Below are 20,085 nucleotides of genomic sequence, written 5' to 3'. Positions count from 1 at the left end.
TCAGGCTTATTTTGTGGGAGATTCTGGACCAATCAGCAAGCTAAGTTCTACTTACTCAGGGTCCCTGATACCAGAAACCCCACAAGTATCAGAAACCCAGTAACTGTTGGATTATGCTATAAAATCCTGCTGATTTTATCAAGTTCAAAATGATATTCTTGCTTTGTGCTTTACCACAACACAAATAATTGAGGATCTTAATGCTCATGTTCCTTTTCTACCACTGTCTAGATGAAGTCTATTCCTGTTTAACGTTCATGTTATTTTTGTTGTCTTTGAATTTAATAAGAGTTACCTATTCAACTGTGGCTGACTGAACAATTATATACTTAAACAATGGAAACTTGCCAGTGCCTATACCATTGAAGAGTGTGACTTCTATCCCGGCAAGCATTATGTGACTGACTATAGGCCCTCAATGAGCGGCAGAGCCTAATGAATAACTTCCCTGCCCAGGATAGAATGTTGATGAACCCAATCTATGGATCTCTTGCTAGTACCCATTGAGACTTTGAGTCTCATGTCACATCCAAAAGGTCTCTCACAGGATTCTTTTCCATCCTCTGTCCCTTATTACACTGTTTCAGTCACCTCTTCTCTATTGTTCTTCTAACCTTGGAGAGGGTGATATTGATGTCTCCTCCAGGGCACAGCACTTGACAGTTGCTTATTCTCAGTACTTTCTCCAACTGTGAGTCTATGCACTAATTGTCACTCAGTGCAAAATGAAGTGTCTGGCTAACCTCTGGATTTAAAAGTGGAGGTTAGAAGACTTAAATATGTTTAATTGATTCCATTGAACACATTCAACAAACATTAGAATTATATATATATATATATATATATATATATATATATATATATGTATGTATGTATATATGTATGTATATATATGTATGTATGTATAAAATTTTTTAGAATTACCCAGTCAGTGAATTTTGATTGCCTTAGCAGAAAAAAATTAATTATGACATGCTCTGCATAGTGTTTCTAACACATGAATTCGAATCTCTGAATAAAGATTCTTTTCTACACACTTTTTACCAAGTCCTTATCACCAACCTCAAACCAGAGCATTTTAAGAATTAGAAATAGAAGTATTAAAAAGAGAAACAGAATTTTTAATGAAAAATGAATCTAATAATTTTAATCCAGTGTACAATCATTATTCTCAGAGGACTATAAAAGTTCATGGAGTTATGCGGCCATTAATTTAAACCTTGGAAAAATATTGTGTGTTAAATTGTTATTGATTGTCCTGTGTGGCGTTGACCCTTAAGTTACTTCAGCAACTGCTTTTAAGAACAAATTTTGGTTGTTCCAGTAAATGAATCAGTTTTTCTGAAGGGCTATGGCCTTAAATTCAATAACAGTGATAACAGAAATGGATAAAAGCAACCCTTTCTAAATAAGACAGGGTTGACTCTTATGAAGGTCCCCCAGTTTAGTATATGCTACAATATCTCTCTTTTGTTTCCTGAATTTGCACAGAGACCTCTGTCACCTGCCTGTTCATGTTTACATGCATTTCTGTAAGACTCGAATAAAAATGTTTAGAAGAACTACAGTAAAAAGAGACTTTTAATGTTATATCCCCTTCTATCCTTAATTTTGTTATTATATTAACATAGTCCAAGTAGCTTAGATATCTGAATTCAATAACCTCGATTTTTTGAAAATTTTCATACCTGATTGTTTATGAGAAATTATATACTTGGTTGTTTATGAGACTATGTTTGCTTATAGAAATGTCTCATTTAAGTTTTTAGTAAAATTTTACAGAGAATATTATCTACTGAGTTGCTAAATATGCATTATAAAAGATGTTATTTTGAAAGTCTCTTAGAGCAATAATTCTCAATCTATAGGTCGAGACCCCATGTGGTGTCAAACAACCTTTTCATAAAGGTGGACTAAGACCATCAGAAAACACAGATTTTACATCACAATACATAACAGTAACAGAATTACAGTTATGAAGTAGCACGAAAGTAACCTATGGTTGGGGTCACCACCACATGAGTTACTGTATTAAAAGGTCATAGCATTAGGAAGGTGAGAGCCAGAGTTTCAGAGTTTAATCCTAGAGGAATCATTTTGAAGAAAGAGCTTCTGCCTTAATTCTCATTCCCAGGGCTCATAGCTTTATTGCCTTTACTTTCCTGTTACACTGTCAGGAAATCTGAACCAGAATCTCAGCAGGGTCTCCACTGTCCTTGATCTGTCTCTTTACATATGTCCATAGTAGTTCTCATACCTACTTTAGGCAGAAAGTGAGGTAGTAATTTTTAAAAGGTAAGAAAAATGTGACTCTAGAACCACCAGAAAATAATCCCTTCAAGTTAAAAAAAATGGGGTATGAGCAGTGACTTGTATACTTCTCTGCTGTTAGTCATGCCCCACAAAGTAAAAGCCTTTGTTTCAGTTACCTAGTGCCATGTCAAAGAGTACAGCAGCATCTCCTATTTACTACGTATTTACATGACAAATGCTGTCCCCTGTTCATCCTCACAGAGTCCCTTGCCCAATTTCCCTCCCCTTTTCCTCTGAAAGGGTGCCCCCTCCAGGAATCCCACCCACCCACCCTGGTGCATGGAGTCTCTGCAGGATCCGAAACATCCTCTCCCACTGAGGCCAGACAAAGCACCCCTATGCAGTTTTATAGAGATGCATCAAATGGAAAGGGAGATGGCTGAATAGTAGAAGACCTACTCTCACAAGCCTGGTGACATGAAATCGATCCTTAGAACACATATAACAAGTCAGATGTGGAAAGCTACATCTAATCCCAGCACTCAGACACCCAGATGTCTGGTGAGGACAGGAGAAGCAGCTGGAAGTGCTTGACCCATCTGGTCTAGAGTGTGCCAGCACAGCGGGCATACCAAGAGCCTGCATCTCAACAAGCAGGAAGCAGAGACATGACTCCTGTGAATTGCCCTTTGACCTTGACATGTACATTACAGAGAGTGTACCTGCTCACTTGCTTTCATTCTGTCTCTCAGACACAATTAATGTATTAATTAAAATGGCTGATTGTGCTTCTTAAACTGAATTTTTTTATCAACAACAGCCTTACCTATTGCATAGGTCCTTATCCACACCTCTGCAGTATCTATGTACCTCTTACTATTTATATTGCATTTCACATTACATGAACACTGATACATATCTTTCTTAGTGACAGATTAGCTTAATGGTAGCTAATTAGTAAGCATGTTAGGTTTGAATTTCCAGACTGTTATTTGTACTTTTTCCCCCTTTATAGGTTTCAACCTCTTTGCTGCAGTCTTAGAACAGAACATACTGTAAGCTATGTTCACTCGATCTGAGTGGTTTACTTATAACATTTGATTTTAATTGCATACTACAATATGCTTGTGAGTAATTCTCCTATCTTACCTTCTGATGTCACAGCTCACTCACGTTTCTGTCATTGAAGCCTTTATTAGTGTAGAGACATAAAATCTCAGTCATTACCTTAAAACAGCCCACACAGGAAGTATTAAAACCTTCAGGAATAGGTTAGGGAGATAGCTCAGACAGAATAAGTTCTGGCTTCACAATCACAAGGACCTGAGTTCAATCTGCAAAATCCATAAAACACAAAACAAAACAACCAGCTCAGGGTATCTGCCTGAAATCCCAGCTCTGGGGAGACAGAGAGACGTGAAGATCTCTCAGGTTCACATGTCAGCCAACAGTTACTTTGCACACTTAGAGCTGTGAGAGTCTTTGTCTTAAGAGAAAGGTGAGTGGTTCCTCTGGCATGTGCACACACACACACACACACACACACACACACACACACTGGATAGTCTGATTTGCCCTGAATAAATAAGTGATCATGCTGCACCTGCGCCCCTGCTCAGCCACCTGCTTAGAACATTGCTCTACCAGCCATGCCCATACTTTACATGTTCTGTCTGACCCTTTGGAAAGAAGGACATCTGTCCCCAAGCCCCAGTTAATTTAATCATTCACTCACACAGCTGGTCCATCTTGCCCTTTCAGCTTCCTCAGAAGAATGCTCACAGATTTCACCATGCTCACCTGTTCCTGCTAGATCCTCACATTCAGAGCATCCATACTCTGGCTTCCTCCACTCCATACTACACTGATGCTTAGGGAGAACATGGGACTCCTTCACACCAAATCTCATGCATTGCGTTCCCTATGTCAACCCCAAGTTCTTCAGACTCTTGTTCCCCTGTCTCTCATTTACCTATATTTCTTTTGGGGAATTTCCTTTTATTGTGTACTTGGTCATGGAATGAATGCCACCTTAACCACAATTACAATTTCTTCTTGGTGCACATTACTGTATTCTATAGCAGAGTAACAGTCACCGGCAAAGGTTTGGTATTTCATGCCAATGTTGGTCAGTTGCTGCTCTAGCACACCAGCATCCATAAATTCCTAAACACATCTTCTCCACAGATGGATACTTCACTTTACCTACCAAAACTCTACCTGCTCCTCCTAGTTTGCCTATGTTTTTGATAACATTTTATTGTTGTTTTTATCACTGGCCAAAAAATGAGAATGGGACTACACTACTTGCTACTTACTGAATACTGCTTATTCTTTCTGTGGTCTATTTTCTAAGTAAATACTTAGTTTCCTACTTATCTGCTACGATTTCCGTTTTGGCCCTTCATATCTTCTGTCTCTCTTCCTGCAGTCTTCTAGCTTAGCTCCTTGCTTGCGCCTTACACAATTCTCTGCACACACACTGCTCTGACAGAAGCAGAAATGGTGTTACAGAAGCCTGAAGAGTTTACAATTTTGAGTCTTTTCGAAAAGAATATTAAAAGTTGTAAAAGTAAAACAATTGATAGAAAAGTAAAAGAGACTGATGTGGTGGTGCAAACCTGGAATCTCTATACTCAGGAGACAGGATCAGGAAGCTTAGGGGTTCAAAGCAATCCTTTCTGAGAGAGTTTGAGGCTAGCCTGGTATCCATCAGATACTTCCTCAAAAATAAAACAAAATAAAGCCAAATTACAAGCAATCAATAAAAAGGAAAATGGATATGTGTCACATTTAGAAAATATACTCCATAAACATTGGAAGCTCTGAACCCATTTCTCTTGATGTCCACTCTCAGATGCCCTTTCAATCAATGCTACTGCTCAAGCTGGCTTTTCCTGTTCACCCTGAGAACTTCCAGGAACTTAGCACTTGGGAGACCATTTCTAGGTTCCCTGGTGTCTTTGGTCACAGAATAATATATTACTCAGTTTTGGCTTCCATGGTATCTAACTTTAGCATCTCAAAACAATGTTGGTCAGTTGCTGCTCTAGCACACCAGCATCCATAAATTCCATAAATCTAAACCCTGTATCTTAAATCACGGCTTTGAAAAGCTAGGATACCCAAATTTTAAAACAGTGTTAGTTCAGTTCCTAATCAGATCATATGATATTTCAGAGATTCAATCTTCTAGATGACATGGCTGATGGGTCAGTCACTAAGTGTGATAGTATATATTAATGTTTAATTCACGGTCTGGCAACTTTCTACCTTTTATCTTACCCTTCCAATTATTTCTTTTCATAGCATTGCCCATCACAAAGAATGACTGCTGTGTCCCTTATGATCTAGTGTTTCGGTCCATGGGTTTTCTCGAGGATTATGGTTATCCTCGGCCCATTATTGCTGGTGTGCTTTCTTTGCTTACTTTATTGGGCTTTCATGACTACCATCCTTCCAACCCTTGTTCTACCTTAATCCCTTCCAATCCCCAACACAAGGTAAGAGAGTAAGGGAAATTGGGTCTATATAGGTCTAGCTCCTGATGATTAGGAGCACTGGATCCCTGGGGCAAGTCCAATGTCCACTGTCAGCATACCCAATTTCTTCTTTTGTTCAGGACCTACAACAGAAGGAACCAGAAACAAGGTAGCAAGAGCAGCTTCAGAGTTCACCTCCAGCCCCTCATTGGTCTTTGGCATTTATACCATCTCAAAAGTTCCTAGAATTCCAATGTAAATTATCTATAGCTGGGCCAAAACCACACCCCGGTTAGTGCACGAGGCAGACCATAATCACCTGTTGTGATGCAGCCTCTTATCCTACACCTGGGATTAAAACAAAAACATATTTATATAACATAACTGGGTATTTTAAGAAATAAAAATTCTCAATGCATATTATCTCCTAAATGTATTTGAATTGAATAATAACTATATGGTAAAAAATTATACCAAATCTACTTGTCAAAATTGCTCATCATGGAATTACTTAGTTTAAACTTGATGTTGAGCTAAGTTCACAGAATGTCCCCTACATATCCCCCCCTTTCCCATTATAGACACAAATGCTTAAAACACTAATTTTAAAACATCTATCCCAAAAGGAAAACATGTAAATTCTAAATAGCTAAAGGAGCTCAAAAACTTATGGCCACAGTTATAAATACTTGCTGGAGTAGGAGTGTAGCCTGGGAACAAAAGAGAATATAGATAAAAAAAAATATTAGAGCTGGAGGCTGAATGATCATCCGACTCCAGAATGTGTAAATTTTAGTTGTCATCAGGCTGGTATATCAACTGAGAATTGTGTGTAAACAAGAAAACCCCAAATTAGTTACTGTTTCATTAAAGGAAAATAAGACTCCATTTACAACTTCCAAAAGTAAAAGTATCAGGTATTATGTACATTGAAATTAAAATCCTACCAGGTGGGTCAAGTAGAATATAAAAGTTAGCCAAGGAGAAAAGTGATTGCTAGAATGTGTAAATAAGAAAATTACCACTATAAGAAAGGAATGGTGGAGAAAAAATAATTTCACTATAATAAAGATCAATCCTTTTAGGAAGTCAGAGGAGAAATTGGAAAAAGGGAGAGGTGATATTCTAAGATAAAATGATGGCAAATTTTCTAATTTACTCACACCATCAGGCCTATGGGAGGGTGGGAATGGAGAGTAGTCAGCAGAAGAAATAAATCAACTTTGTACCTAATATCACAAGAGTGGAACAGAGACGTCTCTGCATTTACCAGGAAGAAACAGCTACTTGAATGAGAAAGTCCATTAGACAGAGCATCCATCCACACAATGTCGGAGGAAGCTCTTAGAGTACTCAAAACAAAACAAAACAAAACAAAACAAAACAAAACAAAAAACCCTGCTCCAACATTTTCTTAGCAAAACTCCTAACTTACAAATTAATGTTTAGTAAACTGGATGTTCATCGTGAGGAGGGGGAATATAAGACAAAAGCAAACTGCTTCCTAAAACTAAAGATTCTCCTCACAGGACAAGGAGAAAAATGAACCCAAGAAGAGCTGGGTAGCACTGGTGAGAACTAAGTAAGAGAGGAGCCTGATATAGATTGAGTGGATCTCCATTCAACGTTTTACCAAGTTGTTGGTCTTGCTTCCTAAAACATCACTGTCCTCACTTGATGAAATGAAATGATAGTTCTTATATAATGATAAAAACTGGCTGGCTTGAAATAACAGATGTCAAACCTCCTGCCTGGTGCCCATGTGTGGTGCCATGCCTTAGAATCTCCGGTTGAACTCTGCCTGTTGTAAATCTACTAGGTGTCTCCTCCCATTGAACTACTAGGATTGGACCAGATGTGCTTCTCTGTTTAAATTATCCCTCTAAATTAAGTCTCTCTCTCTCTCTCTCTCCTGTGTACAAATTTCACTTTGTGGTACATCTTTTGTAGTTGTATTGTATCCTGTTGTATTGCTGTCACCTATATACAGTCTTTAAGTATTTGACTACTGTCCTTTGGAACTTGTTTATCTTTGCATCATTCCTACTGTTTTATAGTGCAAGTACTTGCTCATGAAAGCTAGCTAATTCCCATTTAACTGAGTAAAATTATTGAGCAAATGACTGAGTGAGTAAAACTTTCTGATGCTGTGCTACTTCACAGTGAGAAACCAATGAGGATCAAGTAGCTCCTTTGCCTGGAATGCCAGTGCCTTGCGAGGGAATTTCTAAAACCTCCTGCTAAATAAAAACCAAGACTTGTATAGTTAAATATTCAGATTATTTTTCTCTAACGACATTTATATATTTAATTTTGAATTTTCTTTGACTTTTGGCACATTGATTTTTATTTTTATGTACTTGATAATTATTATGAATATGTTGTTACAGTAGTGACTGTCTGTGAGTAAAATACTATGCCTAAATAGTGATGGGAAGAGATGCCATGATCTACAATTATGTATAATTATATTTAGTAATAGATAGCCATATGTTTGCACAAGTAGAGATTAAGATGAAGGGTCAACTGGTTAGATAGGACAGCTTATTTTTGTTATCTTGTATTTCACCCAGCTTTATTCTCAATTAGCATAGCCAGTCTATGCTGCTAAGGGTGTAGCTGCAAGACATTCATTTCCAATTTATTTGTGAAACACTATTATTCATGAACCATAATATTCATCAAGCAAAGTCAAAAGATACTGGCCATTACGTTATCAGTGAAAGATTTTACTTGATGTACATGGGGTGACTCAGACCTGTCAGCTTAGTGCCTAGGACACCATGGGGGAAGTATTGCTTAAACTCCAGGCCAGAATCCTCTTGTAGTAAGACACTGTCTCAATACCTGAAAAATCAACAACAAAAATTAAACTTACATTAAAAGCCAAGATGGCAATTGTCTTCTATTCTACTCTGCTTGAAACTTTTAAACGTTTTTCAAATCAATCAAAGTAATTGTCTCAGGATAATAAAGCCAGTCCTTCCTCATAGACCCAACAGCCATGGTTCTCTGGCTCCTTTCCATTCTTTGTTTCTCTGTAGTAGTTAACCTGTCCCACAGCTCTTTTCTTCCTGTTGGAAATATTATCCTCAGAAGTTCTGAAAACTGGCAACCTAAGAGCAATCCTCTAGCTGTAGCTCTCAGTTCCCATGCAAGAATGTTAACCTCACTTGGGTGGCATGACCTCCCAGGCCAGGCGCTGAGAACTAATAAATGAACTCTATAACTTCTTGACCAAAACTCTGGAGGCCAGGTGAGACCAATAAAGCTTTTTTGGCTTTGCCATTTTTGTCAAAACCATATCAAGGGCACCAATAATGACAGTTTTGACCACATTCACAAGCCTGATTACCTGTGGTCCAGAATTAAAATGATCCAGACCACAAGGCATGGTGTAGAGCAACTCTGCTTATTATATGGCACTCACATTGTGTGTGTAGCCTGATAACATAAATACAACTCTTCTATTATTTTAGGTTCACAAAAATTGGAAATAAGAAAGACCAAATATCCATTTTGTCAAATACATGTATTACAATGCTTTGAAAAGTATTTGTTTATATTCAGAATTTCTGAAAAAAATATGTAAATTTAATGGTAATGTTTTAAATCCTGTGTACTGGATACAGTACTAGCACAAGCTACCAGAGAAGTCATAGGGACTGAAATTGTATATGTTCCTCTTTGTGAATTTGACACATTTCTGACTTATAGCTTATATTCATCAAATGCATTTATTGAATAAGTGAAGATGATATTGACTTTCCATACATAAACTCCGGTAATGCACTGTGACTGATACATGATATTCCTGTTCAATATTTAATTACTGCATTCGTTATTTTTATCACTGTGACAAAATAACTTAAAAAAATCAACAGAACAAATGAAAGGGTTAATTTGGCTCAGAGTTCTAGGGGATACAGTCCTTTAAGCCATGGAAGGATAGTTGAAAGATTTGGACTCTCATTTCTCTTTCTTTGTAGTATAGAAGCACCTTCACACTCATGCTTAACATGGCTTTTTTAGGTGTTTCTACATCCAGTCTGACAATAAAGATTGCTTATGTCATTGACTGAACCTGTTTTGTGATTTATAAAACTAGACAGAATGGCTTCTTAGTAAAGGGGCTTATATCAAGTCACAGAACAGCAACATAGAGTGGCTAGGTGATGGCTGACAAATACCCTGGTCAGTCCAGTACAGTTGACGAACTGTCTCTGTTCATATTGATGTCTGTGAACAATAAAGCCTAGCCAATAAAGGGGATCTTTTAGGAGATTAAAATTTTGACATGGCTTTCTTGACTATGCCTCTAAGCATCAATATACCATTTGGGGCAACAGTGTTCATATCAAACAAATAGCATGATACTTAATTATTAGTTTTTTAAGCAACCAGAATGTAAGGGGAAATCTTAATACATAGATACTACCTTAATTTTCAATCACTGAATCTAAGTGTCTTCAAGGAGTGGATTCTAGTTGCATCCATAGTGGATGCCATAGTTTCTTCCCCATGTGGTCTAGTCTAAATCTTTATTGAGCAGTATTTAAAAGGGAGAGTCTGGAGAGCACTGTGACATTAACTTATAAGAAGATTTATATTTTAAATTTTTAAAAACTTTTTATAATCATACAATATCTTAAATGTATACTTCAACATCAATTTGTCTTAAAGTTGTTTAATGTGTCATTTTAAAGCAAAAAATTGGCACCATTTGTTGGTACATTTCCCTTGGTTCTGAAAAGGAAGGTATATTTCTGTGGTGCCAACAGCAATCACATCTTAAGTTCCAATTAAAATGTGACTTTTTCAACTCCAAAGCTCCGTGTGACCATTTAGCCATCTGTTGGATGACACAACCCCACTGATTTGAACCTAGATAATTATGACAGTAGCAGCAGCATGGAGGGAAGTTCAGCTTGGGTTCCAGTGGAGATGACTGTTAATTATGAAGAGATAATTACTGAGAGCTTGTCTCACATGCAGCGGGGAAAAAAATCACAAATTTCTGTGGTAGGTGTAGATAGCTCACACACACACACACACACACACACACACACACACACAGTATTTGTCTACATTTAATCATTTTTTGAAATCTTCTTTTAGGATGCATATGCTACATAATATGTCTACTAAAATCACCTTCACCAAGAGTGATGCTGTTCTTCATAAATTCTGCCTTGGATTCTTTGTATTTTGTTCCTGTCTCATTTACTACAGGAGAGCATTTGTGTTTATGGCCAGTCCTAGCAATGTAGGATGTAATCTTTATCCCTTGACACTGTTGGAATTTTCCTATAGCCCTTAGCTTCCTCTGAAGTTGCATCCCCAGCTAGAGCAGCAAAACTGGAATCATCCCTCAGCTGTTGTTTGATGATAGAAAGGAGGGCTCAGGTTACCATTGTGTCCACACTTCTTACCAGAGAACAGTTTGATAAGAAGCCACATGGATCCATTTTCTTCTCGGCTTCGTAGTATGAATAACCAAGCTGGGAATTAGATAGCAGACAAATCCTGCAGGCAAATCAAGCACTGTTTTTCACTGTTGCTATGTTATCATCAGATCATCAGATAAAATATCCCTGAACTATGTACTAGACTCTGTGGCTTTCACTACTGATTTACCAGTTCTAGAAGCAAAGAGCTTTGTAGAATTATTAGCTCATGGAGAGTCTTCTGCACCTTCATTCTAGGCATGAAACTGAGCCCAACTGTGTTGTTTATGTAATTGATTGGCACATTTGGCTACTCCCAACATTAAAAATTTGTGACTCTAGATTGTAGCAGAACTTTGTCTTTGGGAATTAATAGAGAAATGTAAGGGATGGATTTAAATCACTTGGAAATAAAGTAGAAACCTAATATATTCCGTGTTTAAATAAATGGGGTTAGCCGTAATGATCTTTTTTCCATATTTCTTAAGCTTACTGTAATTCTAAAATGAAAATAATTCTTTACTATGTTACTTAAAATTTGACATTATACATAAATGAATGCTGGTGTAGCTATGCCCTAATGGGCCTGGGGAAGTCATGTGATTGCTCCAAACTTCAGTTGGGTTTTCTGTAAGGAGTGAACAGTGGAAGTATTTTTTCAAAGATTGTTTAGAAAATGACATGATGAATCAAAGATTTTGTATTAAGTTATGAATACCCTAAGCTCCCACTAGGAATTAACTCTTATTGAATAGATTTGTCTCAAAGTTGTGGTCACATGACATCAGATTCTGGTTAGAAATCAACATAGATTATAAAGATGAGACTTAAAGGGTTATTTNTTTAATTTTACACTGCAGATTCTACTAATTCACTTTGCCTTTCTGTCTAAATAACTTGAATAAATTAGAATTTTGTCTGCTTGTTTTGGGATCAACACCTTTCTTTGCATAAGGGATTGTATAACATTTTATTTCATTAGCTGTTAATTACTTAGAAGTGCTAATTAAGCAATGTAATGTAAAAGAAAGATTGGAGACCTGAAATCCAGGAAGCTTAAATTCTACACACAGACTCCTTTGTCCTAAAATAAATTAATCTACCTGGCTTTCAGTTTCTTCAAACTTTTGAGGAAAATGAATTGTGCCTGTGATTTCATTTGAAGGATCGTTGATAGTCATATTATGGTTCCACAAGAAACTCAGAACACCTCAATTTCCCAAACTCTATCTTGCATCTGTGGGCAACACTGGATCCTGTGTCTGTAGTTCTGCTCATCTTCCCACTCACTAAGAGAGTGCATGTTTGCTTTTATTTTGAAGTTAATTTTCTCCCAAGTCTGAGACTATCAATTGTCAGATGTCCTTAAAAGGAAAATTTGTTCCCTTCCAGCAGAAATCTCTTCTTGTGCCTAAAGTGACACTACTTGTGGAAAAGGACTCTACAATCCCCATGATTTTTCCTAAAGGAAGTTATGTAACTTGTTATGAAAACTTAGTTTTACTCCTACAGTAAAAACCACACATCTACTTTTTAAAAAATTAAAGAACAAGAAAAATAACTCTATGAAATAATTTTAACTAAATTTGTTTTGCATTCAACAAATGTCCTGCCTAACAAACTTTTACAATAAAAAATAAAACATTCCGAACTTATATTTAAGAAACTTGAATGTTCATTGCTGAAATTCAATCAGCATTTTAAATTTTATAACATTTTATATCTAATTTGAAATAGAGATTCCCAAGAAAGAGAAATATAAAGGTGGCAAGAAACAGAAATATGTAACCCTGTGCTCTATGTGACTATTGTTGATTGGATTATGAAAAGAGGATTGCTGGTATATAACTGAGGTCGTCAGTTCCATTCCTGGATCCAGATGAAACTCTAATAACACAGAGTAGACCTTTATGAACTCCTAACTCCCATTTGAATTATTCAGTGATTTGTTCCTTTTTTTCCGTAATGGATCACTCTTACTTATACTTTGACTGTAACCTTATGGATGAGATTTCCATATGCTTTAGATTATAATGTTGCCCAGGCAGTGGCCAGTATTAAACGGTGGGCTGATTTTATGTCTTAATGTCCCTTTGACTCTGTTCTGGAGTTTGTTACCCTTACTTTAAATAGACACTGGAATGAAGCAGTTTAAGTTTTGAGACAAAATTCTCTTCTGGGTTTGCCTCATTTGACACTTACCTCTGTTCCTGAGGCCAAGGCCGAGTCCAATTTTCCTCAGAAATACTTCAGACATGGGCTCCCTTTTCCAGGGACTCGGTTTTCTCTTTCTTTAAAAAAAAAGTATCTTTCTGAACATTGTGGTGCTTTGTAGTCAGATGTCTGGCCATCATTTCAGACAACTCACAGGGCAGAAGAGGAAGACTGCTCTCACACCTTCCTCTGACCCATGGAAGCTGATCTGGAAAAGGAACCACCAGGAAGCAGTTGAGAAAACTCCAACAATTCCCTGTTAGGTCATACTACATCAGAGACCAGGCTATTTTGACACCACAGAAATTCTTTCCTCTATGTGCTAAAACACTGTAGACTGAATTTTGCTGTTAAAGAGTATTGCTTCAGACATAACTTTGTGTTTCAGTTTCCTAAATCACATTTTATATGACAAATTCTAATAAGACATGTACCATAAAGGCATGATCACATTTGCTAACAAAGTGAAAAGAGTCTGAATCATATCAGAGTCTTCTAATAAATTAGTCATTCAAGCCTAGCATGAACATTGAGTGGGTAAAGAACTCACGCACAGTCATATGATATCATCAGTTCAAACCCTTGAACCCACAGCAGATGAGAGAACCCACTGCTGAAAGCATTCCTCTGACATGTTTCTTGCCACTCACACACTGTGCTTAAACATGCACAATTATATTTTTCACTTAAAAATAAGTAAATAGTAACACACATTTTATGCTGAGGCTTTGAAATCCCTGAAGTGGCATGCTAAACTACATGCTAGACCTCCAGAATACTAATACTGTGTAATTTCACAGTATTTTATCATCTCCATGATTTATTTTGAATGTAGTTCTTTTAATCTATCATTTTCTTATCTTAATTAAAAATATGCTATATCATTAAATATTTCATCTTTCAGCTAGATAGTTTTATATGTAATTATGTGAAAAAATAATGGAAAGCTTTTCAATGATTATAGTAAATGATCTGGAGAGTTGCCCACATTTTATAGTTAATTAGCTTAGTTGGGAGATTAATTAATTTCTATGTAACATACATAGAAGATAGATTTCCAACATGTGCCTACAAAATTATTACTGTAACTCATATTTAATAAAAAGAGGAGAATGTGAACTTAACCAAACAGGCAAATAATCTCACATATAAAACAAAACTGTGGGTATTCAGAAGTCATTGTTTGGCTCTCTGAGTTATCTTGCATTTAAATTAAAGTGAGAAATATTCTAAATACTGATAACCATATGTATCATTCACCAAATAGAATCGCAGTAAGCTTTTGAGCGACTCACACTAAGATTGTTTGTCCTGTGGGAAAGGTGACAGGCATCGTGTATCACTGCTCTGATAAAGAGATGCGGTGAAGAAACAGGAGATGGCATAGAAACTCCTGGACCTGCAGGTCTGCCAGACAGTGGTAGTAGAACATAACAACAGACCCTTCTCAGTCAAGGTGGAAGGTGAGGAACAATATCTGAGCTGTTCTTGTGGTCTCCATGTATGTGCTATGTGTGCACAGATACACACATACACACACACATGCAGGCACACACATATACAATCTTTTCTTTTTAAAGGAGATTATTTGCCATGGTGTGGTATCTCACAGGTTTTGTTTGCTTGTTTGTTTATTTGTGACAGCCCTGTCTTTTGTTTTTGTTCCATTCCTTTGTACATTGTCATGTTCATAAAAGAATTAAGAGGCATGTTTTATTTGCAAACTACAGTCAGCAGTCTTGCCATTGCCTGTTCATGCTCCAAGTTAATGACCCTGAATACATAGTTATGACAATGGAAACACGGGAATGAATGGTGCATCTGTGTAGCAGCTATAGCTCTAACCTCTAACTAGCTTTCATTTTTCATCTTTACAATTTCCATTTCCTCTATCGAAATAGATTCTCCTGAGCATGTCGATGGTCTTCTGAGCTCTTCCGACGTGTGGTCTGTTAATGATACTGTTAATAATTTTTCATATTCTTTCTCTCTTCTTTTTTAGTCTCGACCTATTCCTTCCCACCTTACTTCAGCAGTTGCAGAGAGTATCTTGGCTTCAGCCTGTGAAAGCGAGAGTAGAAATGCTGCCAAGAGGATGCGTCTGGATAAAGCACAGGTACTAAGGAGTGTGGAGGAGTGAAAACTCTTGAATGGATCTAGCACAAAGAGTTTTGTCCTTACAAACTTAGATTTGAAAATTGCTATGCTCTGATGATCAAGAGTATCACACAAAAATACTCTATGGCAAAACAGGAATGATAGCAAAACAATTAAACTTCCTGTATCTACTTAATGGCCAATTAAGAGGTGCTGGCTAACTAGTTAGCATGTAATTCAAATTAATCTTGTCAATTATGATCATGACTCCATTGTATTCATTTGTAATGAAAATGAACCTTTCTTTAATGCTGTTTGGCCTGTACTGCTTTATATTTCTACTTTGCTTGAAAGGGTTAATATACCACCAAGGAAAATAGTTTATGCTGACAGTAATCAAAGTAAAGATAACCCGGAAAAGATTAAAGAGTCATAAGTGGGGTCCTGATCTAATATGTATCCATGTTCTAGGCTAAATCTTCCTGTTAGTCAATTATCTGAGAACCACATTCGCAAGGCTTTGACTATGTAGTGTAATGTGTTCAGTTTTGGTGCACTGTTCATTGGTACTACCCTCTGTGGCTCTTTTAGTTCTAAGTCTTTTCTGCCTATCTACTCTTTCTTCTCTGTTTCCCTTTCTGAATCACCCATAGTTCAATGTGTTTCATATTATATGCTATGAATGCAGAGTAAATTGTTAGTTTAGCCTTGTTTTTCTTATGAAGCAAGCAAAATCAAGTTTTCTCTTTCGAGATTAGGGTATCTTTTAAATGGTTCAGAATGTCATTTTTGTGTTTATTATTTTTAAATATTCTGTATTTATAGTCCTGAGTATTGCAAAGGATGGGGCCTATAATTAAACAAGATGCAGTATTGACATGATATTTAAAACTATTTAAAATTTCAATTTTGGGATAACCAATTGGATTCATTGATGCTGTAACATCAATATTATTTGCATGTTCATGTATGTCTTCTGTTTAGATGATTTATCAATATTATTTTGATGAAATTTTTGGTTTTTTTGTTTTGTTTTCTATTTTTTATTAGATATTTTCTTTATTTACATTTCAATTGTTATCTTCTTTCCTGGTTTCCCCTCTGAACACCCCCTATTCCATTCTCCGTCCCCCTGATCACCAACCTACCCACTCCTGCTTCCCTCTCCTGATATTCCCCTAATGAACCAACCAGTACCCACCAACCAAAGACAACACATGATGAAAATTTTTATAAGGTTAGATATCACACTATATACATTGCCATATGGCATCGTGGTTAGCCTGTGAAGTTTTAGTCCATTTTGATTCTCATTTCTACCATAATTGATTAGACAACTTTCAGCAAGCTTAGCCAGGTCTGAGTGCTTCAGATTCTTCATTAGAAATAATCAACAATAACACTAATCCTCAAGGTTGTACAAGAACTTTAAAAGGACAGTTCATGCTACATACTAAGCGTTTTTCTGGAAACAATGTACGCCAGTGGCAAGGTCTGCCTGGAGGACTCTCCTATCTAGGACTTTTGCCATTACCTCAGCAACACTGGAACTAGAAATAAGCATCAGTATCTTGATATAGCACAGTATCTGACATAGTCTGTTGTCAAAATCAGTCTGTTTGAAGAAAAGTCTTAATTCTAAAAATCAAAATATTAACATTCTAGAATTGAAAGGACCATCCTGCTTAATGTACTGATAATTTTATAAAAGAGAGAGAGGTGTAAGCAGATATGTTCTATGAGGGTGTGGTGAGTATGGGGGAAGGGGGTGTCTCAGCGGGCCCATCCCCTCCCTCTGTGGGACCAGCCACATATATAGTATACAACAGAGTTTATTCAGGGCATGAGGAGGGGAGTTAGGAGGGTAGTAGAGACAGAGAAAGGCAGAGAGAGGGAGAGAGTAGAGAAGGAGAGGCCAGCCATGACCACATGGAGAAGAGGGGGAAGGGAATGGGAAGAGAGGGGGGAGCAAGAGAGCAAGAGAGAGAGAGGCAAGAGAGTAAGAGAGAGAGGATGGAGCAAGTAGCTCCTTTTATAGTGGGTCACGCCTACCTGGCTGTTGTCATGTAATTGTGGGGTGGAGTTTAGACAGAATGCTAACATGTACCACCTACTGACTCTAGAATATCTTTGCACAGTATCAGAAATGTACCTATTTGATAAAAAGTGACAGATTCATGTCATGTTATTACCCATAAAATTATACTACAGTCTAAATCATGGCAGGTTAGACACTAGTATGTGTTCCAAAATTCTTCAATGCTTAAGCTGTAAAAAGGGAAAGGAGATGTCTAACTCATAAATTATTGTAAAGGTTTGGTAAGTCTTTCTATATAAAAGGAGATTATATTTTATACCTCACATATAGTTTAGGATGTGTGCACCATATGCTTCCTTAGACTGAGCAGTAGAAATATCCCACCTACTATACTATCATCTCCTGTTCATCCTAATGCCAAAGAGCTGTTGTTGTTGAAGGCCTTTAAAGCAGGCTAGTATTTCTTCCTAAGATCACCAATATTTAAAGAAAAACTGCCAGCAATATTCATGAATAAGATTGCTTCTCAGACTAAGATGGGTGGGTACCTATGGTCTCTGGACACTCCCCCTCAATTTTGCTATATTATTTTCTTTGTTTGCTCAAACATACTGGCTGTAGTATGAAAAGTTAACTACATTGGAATAGGAGCATGTCTGACATCATTCCATGTAGGAACATTCTTTCCCGCCCTAATGGGTTCAGAAGTCTCAAGATGGATGTGGTATGTAAGAAACCAATGTTTAAAATTATATTATATGGACTAAGACAATGGCTCCGGCTTACTAGTAAGTACTTGCCTTACAAGCGTTATTACCTGAGTACAATTGTTATAACCTACAAGCAAAACAAGCAAAGCAAAACAATAGCAACAACACTGGGTATAATGGTAACCACAAAGTTGGGGAGGCAGAGGTAGGCAGGTCACTGGTTGTCTCTGGGCAGACAGTCTAGCTCTACTGATAAGTTCCACACCAGTGAGAAACTCTGCCTCAACAGAAAATAAAAGTAGATATCACTAAGAAACAATATCCAATGTTGTCCTCTGATGCCCCCTTCATGTATGGATACCAACATGAACTTAAATGAATAAGTTACGTCTTAGAAATATTTTGGTAATCAATTAGACAATTTACAAATACAACAACCCTACAGAACTGGTAGTTATAATGTTATAAACATATGATAAAGATCCATGAAAGTGTGGAGACCAATGCATGTTGAAAGTACATGAAAAGAAAATCACCTTACATGTTTAAACTCTCAGCTCATACATCTAAAGTCAATCTGTGATCTGATAGTGTTTTCTCATTGGTTATGTGTCCCAAGGAAAAACCATGGCCTGATTATGCACCCTAAATGTTAGTTTAGCATACACAATTATTATTTTTAAAATTCCTAGACTATTTATTTGCACCACAAGTTTTATAGAATTCATCTGAGATGCCACACATAGACTTCTACCTTGCCATTGAAGACAACACCGCCCTGTTGAATTCAAACTTGACTCTTGGCATTGAGACTACCATTTCTGGATGTACCTGTAACCACAGGCACAATTCGGAGAATTTACCCATGGTTTGAAGGTCAGTCCTTGGATGAAGTAAAGGCACAAAATTTCAGAAATTGCGAGGTTAAATTCTGTTTAGTTTAGTTTAGTTTTTTTGTTAAGCCCATCCTTGTTCTTCACTGACACAGACCGACCACATGGTGAGCTATAATGATGTCCTTCATAGTTTATGAAGCTTGATGAGTTAATTGGATTTTATGGAGCTGTTTGAGCTATGAACATGAAAGGTGTTTGGATGTGCTAAATCCTTTCTTTCAAATGTCCATTTTATACATATCTGGAGGAAGCTCATTAATATGCCACACACGCCTGAAGTCAGCCAGGGGCAAGGACAGAAGCTGAGAGCTTCATCAGAAATCAGAGTTCACAGAATTTAAGTGAATCACTCTGCTCATGTAGATACATCTAGGGTTCTGTTCTTGCACATAGAAATCTGGAATTTGTTTGTGATCTAAGAGAAAATTTCTCCCAGTTTGGTACTTAAAAAAAATGCCCGAGTTCAATTTTGAACTCTGACAGGATAAACATAAAAAGATATGTTGCCTCTGACAGGATAAACATAAGAATTAAAAGTTCTCACTGAGCACTGGTGGCGCACAACTTTAGTCCCAGCACTTGGAGGCAGAGGCAAGCAGATTTCTGAGTTCAAGGTCAGCCTGGTCTACAGAGTGAGTTCCAGGACAGCCAGGGCTACACAGAGAAACCCTGTCTTGGAAAGAGAGAGAGAAAGAGGAGATCTCTCTCTCTCTCTCTCTCTCTCTCTCTCTCTCTCTCTCTCTCTCTCTCTCTCTCTCTCTGTCTCTCTGTCTCATTCTGGTTTTGTTGTTGTTTTCATGAGGGCATCTTACCTATTATTTCTAGGATAATTTCTAAATAGCAGCATTATTAAGTGAAAGAATCCCTCAAGGTTCTTATGAGTCCCAATAATCAGGTCTATATCCTCGTACTTACTTCTTAGTATAAATACTAAGTACATAATTTAGT

The 20,085-nt window shown here is 37.1% G+C and overlaps 1 protein-coding gene across 4 annotated transcripts in view; it reads left to right on the top strand.

The window, feature by feature from the left end:
- Nol4 (nucleolar protein 4) overlaps positions 1 to 20,085 on the top strand; it is a 255,998-nt gene that overhangs the window by 182,093 nt on the left and 53,820 nt on the right. For all 4 annotated transcript variants that reach the window (XM_029472170.1, XM_029472171.1, XM_029472168.1 and 1 more), the window contains one exon: positions 15,399 to 15,512. In XM_029472170.1, coding sequence (XP_029328030.1) covers positions 15,399 to 15,512 — 114 coding nt within the window. The remainder of the gene's footprint in view (positions 1 to 15,398; positions 15,513 to 20,085) is intronic.

This window comes from Mus caroli, chromosome 18 (genome assembly GCF_900094665.2).
Source record: "Mus caroli chromosome 18, CAROLI_EIJ_v1.1, whole genome shotgun sequence".
Lineage (NCBI taxonomy): Eukaryota > Metazoa > Chordata > Mammalia > Rodentia > Muridae > Mus > Mus caroli.
Note: the sequence above shows the minus strand (reverse complement) of the source record. Positions and strands in the feature narration are given on the sequence as shown.